General features: G+C 46.6%; 1 protein-coding gene across 7 annotated transcripts in view; it reads left to right on the top strand.

Annotated features, from left to right (window-relative positions):
• The window catches only part of LOC142472235 (ectonucleoside triphosphate diphosphohydrolase 8-like), a 95563-nt gene that overhangs the window by 29876 nt on the left and 45133 nt on the right, over positions 1-20554 (top strand). For all 7 annotated transcript variants that reach the window (XM_075579146.1, XM_075579148.1, XM_075579150.1 and 4 more), the window contains exon 4: positions 7537-7654. In XM_075579146.1, coding sequence (XP_075435261.1) covers positions 7537-7654 — 118 coding nt within the window. The remainder of the gene's footprint in view (positions 1-7536; positions 7655-20554) is intronic.

The following is a 20554-nucleotide window of genomic DNA, read 5'->3' as shown; positions in this document are numbered from 1 at the left end:
GGACAGAGCTTCGTTATTCTCTAGAAGATCCGCCACCGTGCTAATATGTAGGTCCTGAAATAGACCAATTTGGGCTTGGGTGCATCCTGGAGGGAATTCAGGGTTCCCAAGTAAGGGGGTGAGTTGGGAGGGGGTTGAAGTTAGGCCATATTTCCCTCTGTTTTTGGACCAAATAGACCACGTGCATTTCATTGCTCCTGTTCAAATTTCTGTGGAGGTTTTTCTTTATATTCTGGGGACCATAGCAATACTGGGAGGGGTACAGGGGATACATAGCTAGCCTCCATTTCCAACCAGCAGGCTGTATTCGGGGGATTATTCCATACTACAGCTTGTCTGAGTTGGGCCGCTTGGTAGTACCTGACCACGTCTGGTACTCCCAGTCCGCCTCTCGTCTTTGCTGCCATGAGCACCGATTTCGGGACTCTGGGTTTTTTTTGCTTCCATATAAACTGCATTATCTGCTTTTGTATATTTCTCAGTTCCGCTATCGGTATTGGGATAGGGAGGGTTTGAAAATAGTATAACAGGCGGGGTAAGATATTCATTTTAGCGGAGACGATTCTGCCAAACCAGGAAATCTGGTATGTATTCCAAGTCTCTAGATCTCTTTTAATTTGACTAAATAGGGGGGGATAATTTGTTTTGTATAACATGGAATACGTTTTAGTAATCTTTATCCCTAAGTATTTTATATGGGACGAGTTCCATCTATATTTGTAGTTCGCTTGGAGGAGTTTCCATGTGGCCTCGGTGAGGGATATATTCAGGGCCTCAGATTTGTCCCTGTTTATCTTATAGTCTGATGCCTGACTGAATTGATCTAGTAATTTGTGGAGGTTGGGAAGGGAGATATGGGGGTTAGTTAGGGTCAGAATAACATCGTCCGCGAAAAGGGATATTTTATAGTTTTTGTCGGCTATGGTTATGACTGTTATATTCGGATCTGCTCTAACTTGGGCCGCCAGGGGTTCAATTGAGATTGCGAAGAGCAAGGGGGATAGGGGACAGCCCTGTCTGGTTCCGTTTCTGATGTGTATAGGACTGGATTGTCCTCCTGGCAATTTCAGAAATGCGGTGGGGTTCTGGTAGAGTGCTCGAATCCCCTCCAAAAATGGGCCTGAGAAGCCGAACTTGATCAGGGTTTTGTCTAAGAAGGTCCATTTGATACGATCAAATGCCTTCTCAGCGTCTAGGCTTAGGATCATAGCTTGGAGTTTGTTGAGATGCACGTGGTCGATAACATTAATAATTTTGCGGGTGTTGTCAGAGGCCTGTCTTCCTGACACAAATCCCACTTGGTCTATATGAATTAGTCTGGGGAGAATAGGATTTAACCGGTTTGCGAGGATCTTGCTAAAGAGTTTTAGGTCTGTGTTAAGCAGGGAGATCGGTCTGTAGTTACCGCATTGCAGCGGGTCCCTTCCTTCCTTGTGAATAATAGCTAGGTTGGCAGCCGAAATTGTGCCTGGAATCGGGGCTCCTTCTAGAAAGGAGTTAAACATCTCAAGTAGAAAGGGGGATAGCGGCACTTAAATTTTTTTATAATAGGCGTTTGAGAAGCCGTCTGGACCAGGGGTTTTGGCTATCTTGAGGGTGCTTATGGCTTGCGCCAGTTCTTCCTGGGTGATTTTACCATTTAGGGCTTTGAGTTCCTCGTCCGTGAGAGATGGTAGATTGCATTTCGATAGAAACTGCGAAATACAGTCTACTTCTGCTGGGTCATGGTTAGGGGGGTGGAGGTTGTAGAGCTCCGTATAATATTTTGCAAATTCTTGGGCAATTTCTTTTTCAATATAGGTGGTTTGGCCTCCTTTAGTTCGAATTTTTGTGATTTGGGCCCTTGCTTTTATGCCCCGAAGTTTTGATGCCAGAAGTTTATCGGCCTTATTGCCTTTGTCATAGAACCTTTGATTGGACCATTTAAGCTTTCTCTCCACCTCTTCTAATTGGGACAATTTAAGTTCGGTCCTTGTCATGTCAAGCATCCTGAGTAATTTCTTAGTAGGGGACTTTTTATGTTGCTGTTCAAGTGCAATTATTTTCTCGGTTAGCGCCTTTTGCGTTTTTAGTTTGAGTTTCTTTTTGTAGGATGCCAGCGAGATTAGGTCTCCTCTGATTTGGGCTTTGTGGGCTTCCCACAGTATAGACGCTGAGGAAACTGACCCTTTGTTTAGTTCAAAGAATATGGCTAGTTTGTGCCGAATCGTGTCTACAGTTTGGGGGTCGTTTAGTAGCGAATCGTTAAGTTTCCAATTATAGGAGTTGTTCTTCACAAATGGGAGAGATAGGGTCAAATCTATCGGGGCATGATCGGACCACGTTATTGGGCCTATATTGGTGTGGGAGGACGCCTGGAGTACATTTGTGGAACCTATGAAATAATCGATCCTCGAGTAAGATTGATGTGGGGCCGAAAAGAACGTGTAGTCCCTCTGGCCCATGTGCTGGGCCCTCCAAATATCCGTGAGGGAGAAGCTCTTTAAAATTTCTCTAAATCTCATCGCTTTTTGTTGGACCTGAGCTATATGTTGGGAGGAAGGGAGGGATGTTCTGTCTTGCTCCGGGGCAAGAGCCATATTGAAATCCCCTACCATAATCAGTGAGGTTAGCACTGATTGGTCTAAGGAGTCCAGTAGGTCCTGGATAAATTGTACCTGGTTTTCATTTGGTGCATACTGTATATGTTTATTATGGAGATTGGATTTCCAGATAGGGATCCTTGTATGTGCAGATATCTCCCATCTGGGTCTCGGGTTATGGTGGTGAGGGCAAATGAGACACTATTCTTTATTAGGATGGCTACTCCTCTTTTTTTAACCGGGGAGGAGGCGTAGAAGGCCTGGGGGAAGGTCTGTTTGTCTTTTTTTAACCGGGGAGGAGGCGTAGAAGGCCTGGGGGAAGGTCTGTTTGTCTTTTTTTAACCGGGGAGGAGGCGTAGAAGGCCTGGGGGAAGGTCTGTTTGAATGTGTTTGGGGGGTCATTTGAGTTGAAGTGGGTCTCTTGTAAGCAGAGAATATCACTCTGGAGTTTTTTAAACTCCTGGAGTGCTAGTCTACGTTTCTTAGTTGAGTTGAGACCCTTAACATTAAGGGAAGTGATTTTGATTGATGACATTATGGGGGGGGGGGTGTTTCCAGGGGTACGAGGGGGGGGTTGGGAGGGTAGGAGGGGGGAACAACATTATTAACGCTCACCTAATGCAGTATTCTTTAGTTTAGTACTAGCTGAGAGACCCGGCGTTGCCCGGGATGTAAATGCGTAATAGTTAGTATTATTTATAAATCGTGGAACAATAGGTGACTATTTGTTGTAAAGGTTGGATAATAATATTGAAAAGAAAGATGGAATAAAATGTAATATGATGTTGTTTAAAAATGGTTTATTGTAAACACACCACAGTACAATGTATATTTTGGTGACATAACAGATGTAAAAATGTGAGGCGTGTGTCCTGCTAGGGTGTGAGGCGGCGGGTGGCACGTGGGTTGTGAGTGCTGTCTGTGAGTGGGGGTCCTGCTAGGGTGTGAGGCGGCAGGTGGCGCGTGGGTTGTGAGTGCTGTCTGTGAGTGGGGGTTTCTGCTAGGTTGTGAGGCGGCGGGTGGCGCGTGGGTTGTGAGTGCTGTCTGTGAGTGGGGGTCCTGCTAGGGTGTGAGGCGGTGGGTCAGTGATGTCGGTGCGTAGGGGCGGGAGGCAGCAGCTGTGTGTGGCAGCAGGTACAGTATGTGTTGAGTGTGGCGGGTGTCTGTTGAGTGCGTGCAGCGGCTGTGAGGCGGTGGGTGAAAGGCAGAGGCGGCCAGAGTAAGGGCGGGTGAAAGGCAGAGGCGGGGGTGGGGAGGCGGGAAGGCGGGCAGGAAGGCGAAGGGCGGCGGGAAGGGGAGGAGGGGGTGGTGGAGGGGGGCAAGGGGTGGAGGAGGGGGGAAGGGTTGGAGGAGGGGGGGGAAGTGGTGGGGGGGGAAGGGGTGGGAGTGGGGAAGGGGGTAGGAGGGGGGAAGGGGGTGGGAGGGGAAAGGGGAGCGGAGGGGGGGGAAGGGGAGCGGAGGGCGGGGGAAAGGGGAGCGGAGGGGGGGGAAAGGGGAGCGGAGGGGGGGGGAAAGGGGAGCAGAGGGGGGGGGGAAAGGGGAGCAGAGGGGGGGGAAAAGGGGAGCGGAGGGGGGGGGAAAGGGGAGCAGAGGGGGGGGGAAAGGGGAGCAGAGGGGGGGGAAGGGGAGCGGAGGGGAGGGGAAAGGGGAGCGGAGGGAGGGGGAAAGGGGAGCGGAGGGGGGGGGGAAAGGGGAGCGGAGGGGGGGGAAGGGGAGCGGAGGGGAGGGGAAAGGAGCGGAGGGAGGGGGAAAGGGGAGCGGAGGGGGGGGAAAGGGGAGCGGAGGGGGGGGGAAGGGGAGCGGAGGGGGGGGAAAAGGGGAGCGGAGGGGGGAAAAGGGGAGCGGAGGCGGGGGAAAGGAGAGCAGAGGGGGGGGAAGGGGAGGGGGGGGAAGGAGAGGGGGGGGAAAGGGGAGCGGAGGGGGGGGAAGGGGAGCGGAGGGGGGGGGTAAGGGGAGCGGAGGGAGGGGGAAAGGGGAGCGGAGGGGGGGGGAAAGGGGAGCGGAGGGGGGGGAAGTGGAGCAGGGGGGAAAGGGGAGCGGGGGGAAAGGGGAGTGGGGGAAAGGGGAGTGGGGGTGGGAAAGGGGGGAAAGGGGAGCGGAGTGGGGGTGGGAAAGGGGAAAGAGGAGCGGAGGAGGGGGGAAAAGGGGAGCGGAGGGGGGGGAAAGGGGAGCGGAGGGGAGGGGAAAAAGGGAGCGGAGGGGGGGGGAAAGGGAACCGGGGGGGAGGGGAAAGGGGAGAGGGGGGGGGAAAGGGGAGCGGGGGAGGGGAGCGGGGGGGGAAAGGGGAGCGGGGGGGAAAGGGGAGCGGGGGGGAAAGGGGTGTGCGGGGGGAAAGGGGAGCGGGGGGGAAAGGGGTGTGCGGGGGGAAAGGGGAGTGGGGGAAAGGGGAGTGGGGGAAAGGGGGGAAAGGGGAGTGGGGGTGGTAAAGGGTGGAAAGGGGAGTGGGGGTGGTAAAGGGTGGAAAGGGGAGTGGGGGTGGGAAAGGGGGAAAGGGGAGTGGTGGTGGGAAAGGGGGGAAAGGGGAGTGGGGGGGGGTGGAGAGCAGGGGGCATATGTATTGTCATAATTTATGTATCCGCATGCCCCCCCCGGGCGTCCGTCCCCCCGCTGGCCACTCCCCCTTCTTAGTACCCCGTGACTCGGGGCTCGCCCCCCCCGTGACTCGGGGCTCTCTCCCCCACACCCCGTGACTCGGGGCTCGCCCCCCGCGCTCCCCGTGACTCGAGGCTCGCGCTCCCCGTGACTTGGGGCTCGCGCTCCCCGTGACTCGGGGCTTGCCCCCCCTGCTCCCCGTGACTCGGGACTTGCCCCCCCCTGCTCTCCGTGACTCGGGGCTCGCCCCCCCGCTCCCCGTGACTCTGGGCTCGCCCCCCCCCCCCCCGCTCCCCGTGACTCGGGGCTCGCGCTCCCCGTGACTCGGGGCTCGCTCCCCTGCTCCCCGTGACTCGCTCTCCCCCGGCCGCCGGGCGACCGCTTGGTCCCCCGATGTGCTGCCCGGGTGCCTGAGGCGCGTGCAGGCGGCGGCTCGAAGCGCCCTGTGTGTGGGGGGCCTGTGTGTGGGGGGCCTGTGTGCGGGGGGCCTGTGTGTGGGGGGCCTGTGTGCGGGGGGCCTGTGTGTGGGCCTGTGTGGGGCCTGTGCGTGCCTGAAATAGGTGAGTTACAGGGGCCATAAGTTGAGGCGGGACGCGCAGTGGTGTGACTTACCTGGGCGGGAGGGGGGGGAGGGGGGTGGTGTGTGTGTGTCTCTCTCTCTCCTTTGGCCCATCACTCCGCCTCAGGCCAATGAGAGGTGTGCGGGGGCGGGCGGGCCAAGGGAGCCATCTCATTGGCCTGAGGCGGAGGGACGGGCCAAAGCTCCAATGCGATTGCCGCTAGGGACAGAGGACAGGCAGACAGGCATACAGTGCTTTCAGAAATATATAGTAGATAGGAGGCTATAATTTGATACGGGCATTGACCCGTGCCTCAGGGCCATACCAATCACATTTTGTTGGCCAGTATTTACTGCATTATTGTGTATTATACCTAATTAAGTGAGCGCCAAGAATATATGTACTGTACCGCTAACAGTTTTTTAATGTTTGATACTATACAACTGATTACCTGAGCAACTATATTCTGTGGTTTACAATAGGTGTGTTCTTCTGTTGAGAAAACCTTTATATAATGTGCAGCGTTACAGTATCGTGACCGTCAACCTTAGGTACCTGTCTGACTGAATACAGGTTTTTTAATTAGTGCTGGACTTGGGGATTTGCTGATAATAGTTGTGAGAAAAACTCACGCAGGTATAAAGTACTTACCTGCAGGTCCTATATCCTCCCCTTGTTTTCCGGTTTATGTTATTATATGTTGGTTTGTTTTATACGTTGTATTGTATTGTATTTTATTGTATTGTATGTCTTTATTTATATAGCGCCATAAATGTACATAGCGCTTCACAGTAGTAATACATATCATATAAATAACAAATAATATAAATAACAGATCATGGGAATAAGTGCTTCAGACATACTGTAAAAGTAACATTAAGGAAGGAGTCCCTGCTCCGAGGAGCTTACAATCTAAAGTATTAACTTTCAAAACCATATCAACCGAGACAATGAGTGCATGTTAAAGGGTGTTTCCTGTCTCTCATATTACACTATATTGGACATAAACAGCTATATTCACACAATATTCTCCAATAATACCAACATTTTCAAACGTCACATTGTAAAGCCAGCACAGCTCAACCCCCTTATAACGCTGCGCTTGGGGTCCAAAGAATCACATCGCGCTATAAGCGGATCGCGTTAGAAATAATGTACAATTGTATGCATGGTACAATAAAGTATTTAAGATACCAATAACCGTGTTGTAAAGTATTCATAATTACGAACATTGGGAGCCACGCTTGCATCGTGTTATAAGCGGATTTGCGCTGTAACGGATCGTGTTATAACGGGGTTGAGCTGTATAACCAGCCTCACACTGATGAGACACAAATAGGTTGAAATAGCTGTCTGTGGGTAGGTTTACTGGCTTTGCACTTCTTTAACCCCGGCGGTGCTGAAAAGCTGTGTTATGCGGCAAGCATAAGCTTATAGGGGTCCATGTTAAAATGGACAAGAAGTAAAAGGTTTCACTGTGTGCTCATTTGCATGTCATTTCCCAGAATCCCTGGCTGCAGTGGATGCTAAGATATAAGGGGAAAAGGCAGGGTCGCAGACCTGTCTTGAGACGTGTGAATGTGCTCACAAGGGGCATTTTTATTTCCAATAAAACCCCCAGTCCTGCTTCACTCCCAGCTCCTTCATGGGTGTTTGAGCTCCAGGAATTGCATGACTCAAAATGTCCAAATCCACCGCAGGTGTATAATCCAGTGACCACCTGTCTCGGGCAGAATACCAACACGTGTAAAAGGCATTGTGTGACCATTCGAGATTTGACGCACTGTTTGTGTATTCTGCAGTATGGAATGGTGATCGATGCTGGCTCCTCACACACCTCAATTTATGTGTACCAATGGCCCTCAGACAAGAAGAACAGCACAGGAATTGTCACTCAGGCTCACGTCTGTGATGTGGAAGGTAGGTAACACCCATGAGCAGTTGCATCCCATGGTGTCTATGGCGAGTTCTAAAAGCCATTGTTCTCCCATTCTAAGGTAAGCATTGCACAATCTCTCATATCTAGTACATCATGCACTGTTACCTGGAGCTAATCTTCAAAGAACAATGCAGCCTTGTTCCGTAAACATGAGGTTATTAATATTTTATACAGTATTTTGTTTGGCGTAAAGGGGCAGTCCAACATCCCGGATCAAAAATAATATTGTGTAAAGAGTTTAACAAAACGACAAGATAGGTTGCGCTAATTCTAATATAATAATCACCAATGTGATAATAGAATGTAAAACCTAATATTCTATGATTGCAAGAATAAAGGCGGCTGCCTGCAATATACCTCTGACCCCCTGGTCAGAGAAATGGAATGTGAGAAAGAGCTGTATATCTGTGGCGACAGCCTTTATTCTAACTCGGCTAGCTCCGCGAATTTCAGATTATTCCGGTTATGTGCGGTTTTGTGTCGTTTTCGCCCGGAGTGAGTTGCGTTATTTTCGCGCCCGTGATTTAAGCATTTTATTCCCGCTGTCTGCAATACTGCAATGCCGTGTAAAAACTCATGGGGGCGTTTGCGAACTGTTGTCTTTGAAGTCTAATACCTTCGCGGTTCAACCTACGTCAGTACACAGTCTGTGCGCGCGCGCGCGCAGTAATAGTAAAATTGCATATTTAAAGTACATGCATTTGCGTGCTGTGCTGCTGTACGGTACTGTACTGTATGTCTCATTTGAAAATTGTTGAAATGCATAGGCGTGTACAGTACTGTAGCAGTGTAAAGGGAACCCTCGCTGCTGACATTGTTTGAGTAGCCCTTTTGGCAATATTGTATCTCCTTTCACATGTCAGTGCTACACACTGTATCAAACATTTAGAAGCATTTAGAAACCATACACTGTATCATTGCATATACTTACCTGCCCTGTTAGAGGGTATAGAGCTACAGTAGCCTAGAATTTATTTGGGATACATACTCCTTTTTGGTCTACCCTTCTACCCTTCCTCCACCTTATTTTTAATTCGCCGCTAACATACAGTAGGATTTGGGTTCCAGGTTTCTGCTCATTCTGACTTAGCCGCGCTGGTTTGAAACGGCATTCTCCGCCAATTTTATTTCTAGGTGCCCTAGAACAGAAGTTCCCACGCCAATTGGCCGTGAACTTGACCGAGGCCCTAGTTCCCACACCAATTGCGCGATTACCCTGACTCCGTTCTGTTGCCACGAGAGGGTCGCTATTTGCCATGCAATCCTGCCTGAACTAGGACTACATGGTGACCGAATCTGAGCCCTCTAGGTTGAACAGAACCGGAGTTATGGGTTCCAGGTTTCTGCTCATTCTGACTTAGCCGTTTCAAAGCAGCGCGGCTTTCTCCGCCATTACGGTCAATGATAGGACCCTCCTCGCCGGCGTGACCCTTTCTCGTCGCCATTACTGATCAGACCCTGTTGGGGTAAGTGAGGGGGTTCCTAACATCTAGAGGCAAAATGATTTTTATTTCTAGGTGCCCTAGAACAGAAGTTCCCACGCCAATTGCCCTAGTTCCCACGCCAATTGCGCGATCATTGCTCTTTTTTTACAATGTTGCCGATCTTGCGGCTTTGCGGTCTGGCAGTAAAAAACAGTGCAGTAAGCCTCGACATTTGTTACACTGTCAAAGGAGCAAATGGAAACAATGTACTGTGAGACAAATCAACATGTCCTTTTATTGGTGGAGTCAGTACAAAAACATTTATTTACAAATACTGTACAATGTTGAAACATTTTAAGTGCACAGCAATTCAAAACATCAACAGGTGTATGGTTTACTGCTACAGTACATGTGTGAAAACATTTGTCAGTCAGTATGGTTTACAGTCACATGTTTTAAATACAATACATTCTTTAATATCTTTAAAATATAAATATATAAATATAATTTAAAATAATCCGTTCTGTGGGTCTGAGCGGGTTGAAATTGCACCAGTACAGTCCTAGAGGGCAGTAAACAGGGCAGGTTTTCAGGGCAACCTTGAAAACCGTGCCTGTTTGCGGCCCTCAGGGACTGGAGTCGTGCATGTCCTGTGTAAAAAAACACACAACAACGCTTTGCTCATTTTCTGCAGTTACTTTAGTCATTGTGTTTTTAATCCGTCCCTTGCCAAGCGTCAATTGGCTGACTGCGCCTGCGTGTACTCTAATCCTTTTAGAGATGGGAGCTTGCTGCTTACAGCGCATGAGTCACCCTACCCTACCAACCCCCTCTCTCCACAGAGTCGTTAATCTTCTGCATATTGCCATTGTGTTCTTAATCCGCCCATAGCCGAGCTACAAAGTCTCAGTGCGCCTGCGTGTAATCACACCATCCCCCCCAACCCTTAGAGGCTTGCTTTGTTTACGGTAACGCTTTGGAAAATCCCCTCTCGAATTTGAAATGTAAATCTGATGTGCACAGCATTGTGAGAATTGAGAGTAAAAAACCCATTAACTGATTCATGTTGTTTTGTCATTCATTCTTACACTACAGTATACTGTCGGGGGGGGGGGGGGGTGGTTGTTGTCAATGATTACGATAACCAGGAATGTGAATAAATATTTATTATATTTCATCAGGGAAAAAAAAATACAAAGATAAAAATAATCATGAATAATACATACTGCAGCCTTTATTAAATTCTTCTGGCAGATTGAAATCGGAGAAACATTTACAAAACATTTGTAAAACATGGAGATACATGAAAAATGGACATTTATATGAATATTAATTAATAATATATATACTGTATATAGAAAATCTACTGTTTGTTTTTGGTGCCTGATGCACAGGGAGTTAAAGTGACTTGCTTTTTATGTACTGTATTTGGGGTTGTATTTTGGGGTTTATTGATCAAATTATTATGATGAACTGCCTTTTGAAATTACAGTACTGTTAACTCTTGTAGCCACACACCTCCAGAGTCATTTATTTTCTGCAGTTACTTTAGTCATTGTGTTTTTAATCCGTCCCTAGCCAAGCGTCAATCGGCTGACTGTGCCTGCGTGTACTCTAATCCTTTTAGAGATGGGAGCTTGCTGCTTACAGCGCATGAGTTACCCTACCCTACCAACCCCCTCTCTTCACAGAGTCGTTAATCTTGTGCATATTGCCATTGTGTTCTTAATCCACCCATAGCCGAGCTACAAAGACTCAGTGCGCCTGTGTGTAATCACACCATCCCCCCACCCCAACCCTTAGAGGCTTGCTTTGTTTACGGTAACGCTTTGGAAAATCCCCTCTCGAATTTGAAATGTAAATCTGATGTGCACAGCATTGTGAGAATTGAGAGTAAAAAAAACATTAACTGATTAATGTTGTTTTGTCATTCATTCTTATACTGTCAGGGGGGGGTGTGGTTGTTGTCAATGATTATGATTAGCAGGAAAGTGAATAAATATTTATTTTACTTTGTCAGGACCCAAAAAATACAAATATAAAAATAATCATGAATAATACATACTGTAATGCAGTCTTTATTAAGTTCTTTTGGCAGATTGAAATTGGATAACCATTTAGAAAACATTTGTAAAACATGGGGAAACATGAATAATGGACATTTATAAGAATATTATTTAATAATATATACTGTAATGTACGATATATATACTGTATACTGTATATACTGTATAGTAATATTATTTTTTCCGTCTTTATCTTTTCCTCATTCTGTCTACAGTACAGTAGTTCATTGAGAGAGGAGAGGTTTTGTGTACATCATTACTGCTGTTTATATACTGTACATTTTACTGTACAAACAGATTAGACTGGACACAAAAACCCACCTCCCCCCAGGCCACCCTTTTTTCCTGAAACGACAAGAAAACAAAAAATTAGTGCAGTTACTGTACTGTACTGTATGTGCGTACTGTATTATGGCATTGTGTGATGTGTAGAACTACTGTAGGTAGCTGGTGGTAGCTTTCTCTGGAAAGAAAAAAATTGAGCAGTTAGTAGGCAGTTACTGTAGTACTGTTAAACTAGTCTACTGTACTGTATACTGGAACTACTGTATAATCTGACTACTGTTAAATTCTATGTACTGTTACCTGATGGCTGGTGCTGCTCTCTCTGTAAAGAAAAAACTAACTACTGCATACTCTGACTATCTGGAAAGAAAAAATCTGTGCCATACTTACCTGTATCATACTGTACTTACAATAGTACAGCACAGTACTACTTTCCTGATGCTTGCCCATTACGCGCGATGACAATGGGCAACACAGTGGCAATATGGTCTATATATTTATTGCAGCGTTCCACGGTGAGTACATCGTTCCAAAAACTCATTATGCCTTTCAACAACTCGTCCTTTTTGGAGGGTTTCGCCACTTTCCGGATATGGTCCTTCAGCTGATGCCAGACCATTTCGATCGGATTGAAGTCTGGCGATCTGTCATTGGAAAAAAAGGACAATTAGTTTAAGAGTTACAGTACACAGTAAAAACAGTGGGGAAAAAATGAGACACAGTTACCGCACTTACTCCGCTGACGTCTTCACCCAGTTGATACCGCACTCAAGGATATGCGCTGTTGATGCGGTGTGCTTCGGATCGTTGTCCTGGTAGAAGCGGTGACCATTGGGGAACTCGCGTGTGATGTATTGCACTATCTCAGGGACAATGTTGTCTTGGAAGCTTTATTCATGATTCCTATAGCAAGAAAAGAAAAGTGCTCAAAAAACTGCACAATAGTACAGTATAGTGCATACAGTAGTAAGGCAACACTAGTAAAGTACAGTGCATAAGGCTACATTATATTTGATATATTTTACCTTCAAAGATGACAATGCATCCTGGTCCACGCCTAGAGATGGCACCCCACACATGCAGCTTCACGGGGTGTTTTGGCCGTGGCTTCAAAGATATGCGGCCTTTTTTGTGGAATGCAAAGCTTGCAAATCTCTCCAGCGACACAGTAGACTCATCAGTGAAGATGCAATCCTGGAAAGTCTCCCCACTGTCGATCCATGCCTGGGCCTGGACCACTCTTTTGATTTTGTTTGCGTCCCGTATCATGGGGTACGCTCTGTAATGACAAGGAATAAAAAAATTTAGCGGCACAGTACAGTACAGTTTGCTAAACAACACTTTTACCTCCTGTACTGTCCAGTACTAACCTCACACGTCCATATTTCCATCCAATGCTGCGTCTCATCTTCTTTATGCTGCTCTCTGTACAGTCAGATTGTGCTTTTCCTGCAGAGTGTTTTTAACCCTTAATGCACTCCTCTCATCATTCTCCTCACTTATTTTGTCCACCAGAAGAGTTGTCTCCCTACAATGTAAAGAAAATATATTGTTTTATTAATATGCAGCAATATAAAATGTATATAAATATAATGTTGTAATATAAATATAAATATACCAAAAATATATACTGTTGTAATATAAATATAAATATACATCCTATATATACTGTTGTAATATAAATATTAATATACATCCTATATATACCGTTGTACGATAAATAGAAATATACAAAAAATGTATACTGTTGTACTATAAATATAAATATACAAACTATGTTGTAATATAAATCAACAGAAATAACAACAGTATTACAGTAGATACAGAACTGTACTGTAGATGTACTGTACTGTATGAACATTACGTACAGTTTTCTATATTTTTTTTTTGTTAAGTTTTATAAATATACTTACGCGTTAGTTACCCTTGGTGCCCTTTAGCGGTCTCTCTTTTTTCCGTATGCATGATAGCACACGGTAGTTGATGGCACAACGAGGTCAGAAGTAGCTAACCAGCGCTGGATAGCAGCAATTCGGTGTCCGCTCGTGTACATCTCCTTAATTCGCATGATGAGCTCCTTTGAAATCTTTTTAACAGGCATTGCTGCGAGTAGAAAGAAATACAAACACAAGAATGTGTATTCGTTTAGTCGATGTGTATTCTATGTGCAGTCAATACACAAAATGGATGGTGTATTTATACGGTAATGACTCACATTAGAGTACGCCCACTTTCAACACCTGTACCTGGTCGCCATGCATAAAAGGTCACACACTTTGCATAGCCCACCACTCGATGATCTTTATCTGAACTTGCCCTTGTCCAGATACTGCATTGTGCCACCTGCTTCCATGGAGCAACCCCGATTCTATCGACGCAGGAACACACTCGCCTCTGCCGTGCCTGTCAAGCTGAAAAAGCGAAAGGCGGTTGCCGTTTCCACGCCAAGGCAAAAGCGGCAGGCTAAGGCCAATAAAGAAAACCTTCTGCTGACCCCAAAGGTTAAGGGTTTTCTTAGACGTAAGCCTCATTATGTGAAGAAGATATACGGTGATGTACTCTCGACGCAAAACGAATGGGAGCCAACCCATCGAACCCGCAGACCACTTCCTCACATATGCTTCGACGACTCTGCTGTAGCTGTCCCGGAAATCTTCAGCCCGTCTTCTCCACCCCCATCTTCTCCGGTTACATCCAAGGACGACGCCGCCTCTGAAATCCACGGGTCACTGTCTCCTTTGCTCTTGGACGACTCTACTTCTCGCCCGGAAATCCAAAGGTCACTTTCTCAATCCCTCTTCGATGACGCTGCCGCTTCTCCTCTACTGGGTATAGACAGGTCACGTCCTCCACTCTTCCTCGATGTCGATGCCGCCCCCATCTCATCCTCCGTTGCACCCATCCCCCCAGATGTCCAGACGCCATGCACAAAAAGCAGCTCATTAGACCGGATGCTGAATGGGATAAGTGTGGATCTCCCCGGGAATTCTATTGTGCTAGCAAAGATAGATCTGCTTCTGGAGACCATGTTAAATGTGGAGCAACGGATGCTACAAATGGATCAACGGATGGATCGACGGATGGAGAAGATAGAGGCTGACATAGCGGGCATACATTATTTGCTCGGTGCTAATGCCCCTGTTTCCCCGACACCGGAGCAGGGGGGTGACATGGATGTGATGAATGGGACCTTCGACCCCCTTCCATCACCAAGCGCACCCCCTCCACCAGAAGATGTAGTGTACATGTATGCCGTTGAGGAGGACATGACAACCCCGTCAAGACCACGCCAGGAGACAACACGGCGACCACGACCGGAGGAAAGCTTCCTCCCAGACAACCTACCATCGCCCGTCGCCTCAAGCACACGCGCTCCCAAAAGACCTACACCCGCTCGCATCGATACGGTGCCCGACATCACCCTGTGCGATCTGCCACCGGCGCTCAGGGAGAAGTGTAGGGTGAAGAGTGCTGGTGTACCCCACAAGTATGCCTTGTTCATTTTTAAGCACCATGTTCCCTACTCTTTGTACTGCGACTGGGCCTTCAAAGTGAACTACGATGGGAATCGCGTAAAAAAGGCGCTTCCTGTCAATTTAAGGAAAAACATTGTGGATGAAATGCGGCGCTTTTATCCAGTTACAGATCCTGTAATGAAAGGCGTTCGAGACTGCATTAATGGCGTTTTGCGCCATGCAAGGAATCGGCCTTGGACGGACAATGTGGAGAGCTTTCTGTGAGACCATACTGTTGTGCTGAACTGTATTGTACTGTACATGTTTTGCCCTACAGTACCTGCTGTACTTAAACAAAGGAGATGTTGTTGTGTGCTTTTTTACACAGGACATGCACGACTCCAGTCCCTGAGGGTCGAAAACAGGCACGGTTTTCAAGGTTGCCCTGAAAACCTGCCCTGTTTGCTGCCCTCTAGGACTGTACTGTCGATGTTTTGAATTGCTGTGCACTTAAAATGTTTCAACATTGTACAGTATTTGTAAATAAATGTTTTTGTACTGACCCCACCAATAAAAGGACATGTTGATTTGTCTCACATTGTTTCCATTTGCTCCTTTGACTGTCGAGGCTTACTGCACTGTTTTTTAATGCCAGACCGCAAAGCCGCAAGATCGGCAACATTGTAAAAAAAGAGCAATGATCGCGCAATTGGCGTGGGAACTAGGGCAATTGGCGTGGGAACTTCTGTTCTAGGGCACCCAGAAATAAAATTCATTTTGCCTATAGATGTTAGGAACCCCCTCACTTGACCCCAACAGGGTCCGACCAGTAATGGCGACGAGAAAGGGTCACGCCGGCGAGGAGGGTCCTATCATTGAGCGTAATGGCAGAGAAAGCCGCGCTGCTTTGAAACGGCTAAGTCAGAATGAGCAGAAACCTGGAACCCATAACTCCGGTTCTGTTCAACCTAGAGGGCTCAGATTCGGTCACCATGTAGTCCTAGTTGCGGCAGGATTGCATGGCAAATAGCGACCCTCTAGTGGCAACAGAACGGAGTCAGGGTAATGGTAAAGTTTAGGTTTCTGCCATTGACTTGCATGGCAGAAAAAAGCCACTTTTGTAATGTGCTTTTAAACTGTATATATGTATTTCCGGTTCCGGGGGACGTGGAAGGCTGATATTTGGCCACTATGGCAAGGGTCCTTCCGCATGAGGACCAGGCAAATTTCAACCCGCTGTGACCCACAGAATGGATTATTTTAAATTATATTTTTATATTTATATATTTATATTTTAAAGATATTAAAGAATGTATTGTATTTAAAACATGTGACTGTAAACCATACTGACTGACAAATGTTTTCACACATGTACTGTAGCAGTAAACCATGCACCTGTTGATGTTTTGAATTGCTGTGCACTTGAAATGTTTCAACATTGTACAGTATTTGTAAATAAATGTTTTTGTACTGACCCCACCAATAAAAGGACATGTTGATTTGTCTCACATTGTTTCCATTTGCTCCTTTGACAGTGTAACAAATGTCGAGGCTTACTGCACTGTTTTTTACTGCCAGACCGCAAAGCCGCAAGATCGGCAACATTGTAAAAAAAAGAGCAATGATCACGCAATTGGCGTGGGAACTAGGGCAATTGGCGTGGGAACTTCTGTTCTAGGGCACCTAGAAATAAAATTCATTTTGCCTATAGATGTTAGGAAACCCCTCACTTGGCCCCAACAGGGTCCGACCAGTAATGGCGGCGAGGAGGGTCCTATCATTGACCGTAATGGCGGAGAAAGCCGCACTGCTTTGAAACGGCTAACTGCCAAAAAGTAGTGGAGCCCCTGCTGCTGCCTCATATAAGTAATGAATGAACGGTGCTTTGGGTATAGATACTATGGAGAAAGGAGGTAGAGGTAGAACCCAATGATAGCACTCAGGTTCAAGATCTGGGTGTGTAGTGAATGATTTAAAACAAAACTTTATTATATCACATGAATAAAATAATGGGTGTTAAAAAACTGACGACCTGAAGGAGTGACCTTCAATACTAGAACCATAGAGGTTTTAGGGTCTAAGAGTATACGTGTATTCTGTAAAATACAGATAGCACAATTGGCTGGAAATCCTGATGAGGATCTGTCCAATCTCTATTCACTGGCTCTGAGGTAAGTACTAATAACCGCAAACGCCTAAAGCAAACCAGGTATCGCTAGATAGTTAATGTGTGCTCAGAAACTGTCAGGTAAGTGGCTGCCGGACACTCACAAGAGTTATAAGGTAAGTAAGGAGTTGAAACTCCAATCAATGATAATGGTGACCTTGTATTAAGGTGCAGTGCTTGGTCTCGTTGACCTGTGGTGCCCTGCTATAGTGTGAAGTGATAGTACGAAACTGACCTCTAGTAACCCCAGTGGTGGTATACATAGGTTAATTGCACTAAGTGCAGATATTACAGGGAAGAGGACAGTGACACATATAGATATCAGTAGTACCCATAGAGACAGTTTATTAGTCAGGATATAAGAGCTATTACACAATAAAAATCAGAGGCGATACTCGGTGGTAGTAAGTTCTCAGCTGCTTAATAAATTATATACTGTAAATGTTGTGTCCTGAAGGCAGGTATACTTTGTACAGTGACTGATACCTCCTTGGACCAGGGGTGAATTACAACACTAAACAGATATAAGCAGTCTGAGTGCTATTGGAACTAACTGGCCCTTTAAGCTGCTGTCAGGGAATTCTTGTGTGGTGATAGTACCCACTGCAGCTTGCTGAACAGCCAGGGACCTAATTAGTATGTAGTACCTAAACCATAGGTGTAACAACAGATGCCAGTGTTAGATTGGACTTAGGAGGCTCAGAGTGTCCATCGGGGCACTTTGTGAGCCTGTGTAGCCACACGAGCAGGGAGCCGCAGCACCTCGCAGTCAGAGACTGTGACTGCGGTGAAAATCAGACCCCTGCGCGTGCACGTGGAAAACGGAGCCGCCGACGGGCGCGTTTCGCGATAGGCTTTGTCAAGGCGTGAAGTGTAAGTAATCCTAAGTGTACCCTGCTGTTAGGCAGGTATTTATAGGTCTTTGCAGGTTGATGACGTCACGAGTGACCCCTGGTGTGCTGGGACATGCGGGAAGCTGCGCTGTCAGCGCAGTGAGTACAACCAGATGTAAGACTGCATGTATTTACACAATAAAGATGAAATTGTCTGAGTAACTGTTGTCTGTGTTTTGATTCCTAGTTAGTCAGATCCTACATACTTAAAGTATCAAGCCTTAGTGTGCTTCAGGGGTAAATAGAGGCAGATACAGTAAAAGTGAGTTTACAGTAGATGGTGGTCCAGAGAAACCACAAGTAGTCAGATTTACCACTGAGTAGTGGATTTAGTCAGGATCTCTAGATTCCCTGATCACAAAAATGGCAAGGTGACAACCGTTGAAGTTAGGGAGGGGGGGGGGGGGGGGAAATATATTGTGAAGGAGGTGTCATATAAGGACTGGCGACTGTGTGGTTACAGAAAAGGGCTAAACAAATAGCCCTCGTTAAGGCCATGAGGTGACATTGTGCCCAGCGTATATATCCATTTGGACTCCCGCTGTAAGAGGGCTCTGTCCCAATCCCCTTTCCTAGGTCCCCTTATTAGGTGATCAATGCCACAGAAGGTGATGGCTTTTTGATCTCCATTGTGGAACAGGTTGACGTGTCTGGATATAGGTTTATCAGCGTTGTTTCTTATGGTACCGATATGTTCTAGTACCCTCTGTTTCAGACATCTTTTTGTTTTTCCTACGTACATCTTTCCACATTTACAGATGCCTTGATATATTACACCCATGCTGAGACAGTTAATGAAACCGCGTATTGGGTATGTTCTAGTGCTGTCCCAGTTTTGGAATGGTTTTGTTGTTCTCATATACTGGCAAGCCTTACACCTTTGACAGGTGTATGATCCTGAGGGTTTGGGTGGAAGCCAGGTTCTGGTTGTCTCTTCTTTGAAGTGGCTCTGAACCAATAGATCACGTAGGTTTCTGGCACGTCTACTTGTCATGGACGGGTAGTCCTTAATAACCCCTTTAAGTAGTTCATCCGCTGTTAAGATGTGCCAGTGTTTCTGAAGAATGTTACGAGCTTGAGGCCATTCCCTATTGAACGTGCTTATGAACCTTATCACTTTCTCTTGTGGGTTGACACCTTTATCCATTATAAGTGTTCTTCGGTTGGTGTGTTTGGCTCGTTTGTATGCCTTTTTGATACTGCGTTTGCTATAGCCCCTATTTTCAAAACGCAGACTCATGTTAAGGGATTGGACCTCAAACTCCTGATCCGTACTGCAGTTGCGTCTGAGCCTTAGAAATTGGCCAGTGGGTATGCCGTTGATCTGGGCTTTAGGATGATGACTGCTAGCCTCTAAGATGTTATTAGTGGCAGTGGCTTTCCTGAAGATAGTGGTATGGAGGATGCCCTCAGTGCCTCTAGATATCCTTAGGTCAAGAAAGCACATGGTGTCTCTGTTGTATTCCATAGTCAGATGGAGGTTAGGTTGGTTAGTGTTGAGTTTCTTAATAAACTCTTTGAGAGCTACCTCTGGGCCACGCCACAAGACAAGCACATCGTCGATGTAGCGCACCCAGAGGTCAATGTGCTCTGTATATACCTCCATCTCCTCAGTGAAAACTACCTGGGATTCCCACCATCCCAGGTAGAGATTGGCATATGTGGGGGCGCATTTAGTACCCATGGCCGTGCCCCTTAGCTGATGGTAAAGTTTTTTGTCAAAGAGGAAGTAGTTCCTGGTAAGTACGAATTTGAGGATGTCTAAGGTGAAGGTGTTATGTTTCGTGTGCCACCTACCTCTGGTTTTCAAAAAATGAGACACTGCTTTGAGACCATACTCATGGTCTATACTGGTGTACAGTCCCTCTACGTCTAAACTGACAAGTAGGGTGTCACTGCTGATGCATATGTTGTCCAGCCTTTTGAGAGCATCTTTGGTGTCCTTGAGGTAGGATGGTAGAGTTAGCACAAAGGGTTTCAGTATTTTATCCACATAGGAACTGGCCCGTTCTGTCAGGTTGCCCACCCCTGACACAATGGGTCTCCCTGGCGGGGGGACCTTATTCTTGTGCAGTTTAGGCAGGCTGTAGAACGTAGCTATTTTAGGATATTTCACCCAGATGTAGTCAAACTCATGTTGGCTGATGACTTTGTCTTCCATGCCTTTTTGAAGGATACTGCCTAGTTCCTTATTGTAGTTAGTGGTTGGATCTTCCCCCAGTATTTCGTAACAACTCTTGTCTGATAGGAGTCTGAGATTTTCCTTTTTATAGTCTGTACTCCGTTGGATCACCAAATTCCCCCCTTTGTCTGAAGGCTTGATGACTATGTCACCGTTCAGACTTAGATCTTTCAATGCTTTCCTTTCTTGGGTTGTAAGGTTGTCTGGTAGTCGGCCTAGAGTCAGATGTTCAAGGTCTCTAGTGACCAAGTTGATGAACACTTCAATGTTAGCGAAATTTTCGCTGAAAGGTATGAACTTAGAGTTGGGTCTTAGATCAGTGTAAGGGCCTTCCCCAGGTTCCTATTGCTTTCTTCCAATAGTGCCTCAAGGTTGTTATAAACCTCTAGATCCTGGGTGTCTAGAGGTG

The sequence above is a fragment of the Ascaphus truei genome, chromosome 21 (genome assembly GCF_040206685.1).
Source record: "Ascaphus truei isolate aAscTru1 chromosome 21, aAscTru1.hap1, whole genome shotgun sequence".
In the NCBI taxonomy this organism is placed as follows: Eukaryota; Metazoa; Chordata; class Amphibia; order Anura; family Ascaphidae; genus Ascaphus; species Ascaphus truei.
The sequence above is the reverse complement of the archived record's forward strand: the minus strand, read 5'-3'. Positions and strand labels throughout refer to the sequence as shown.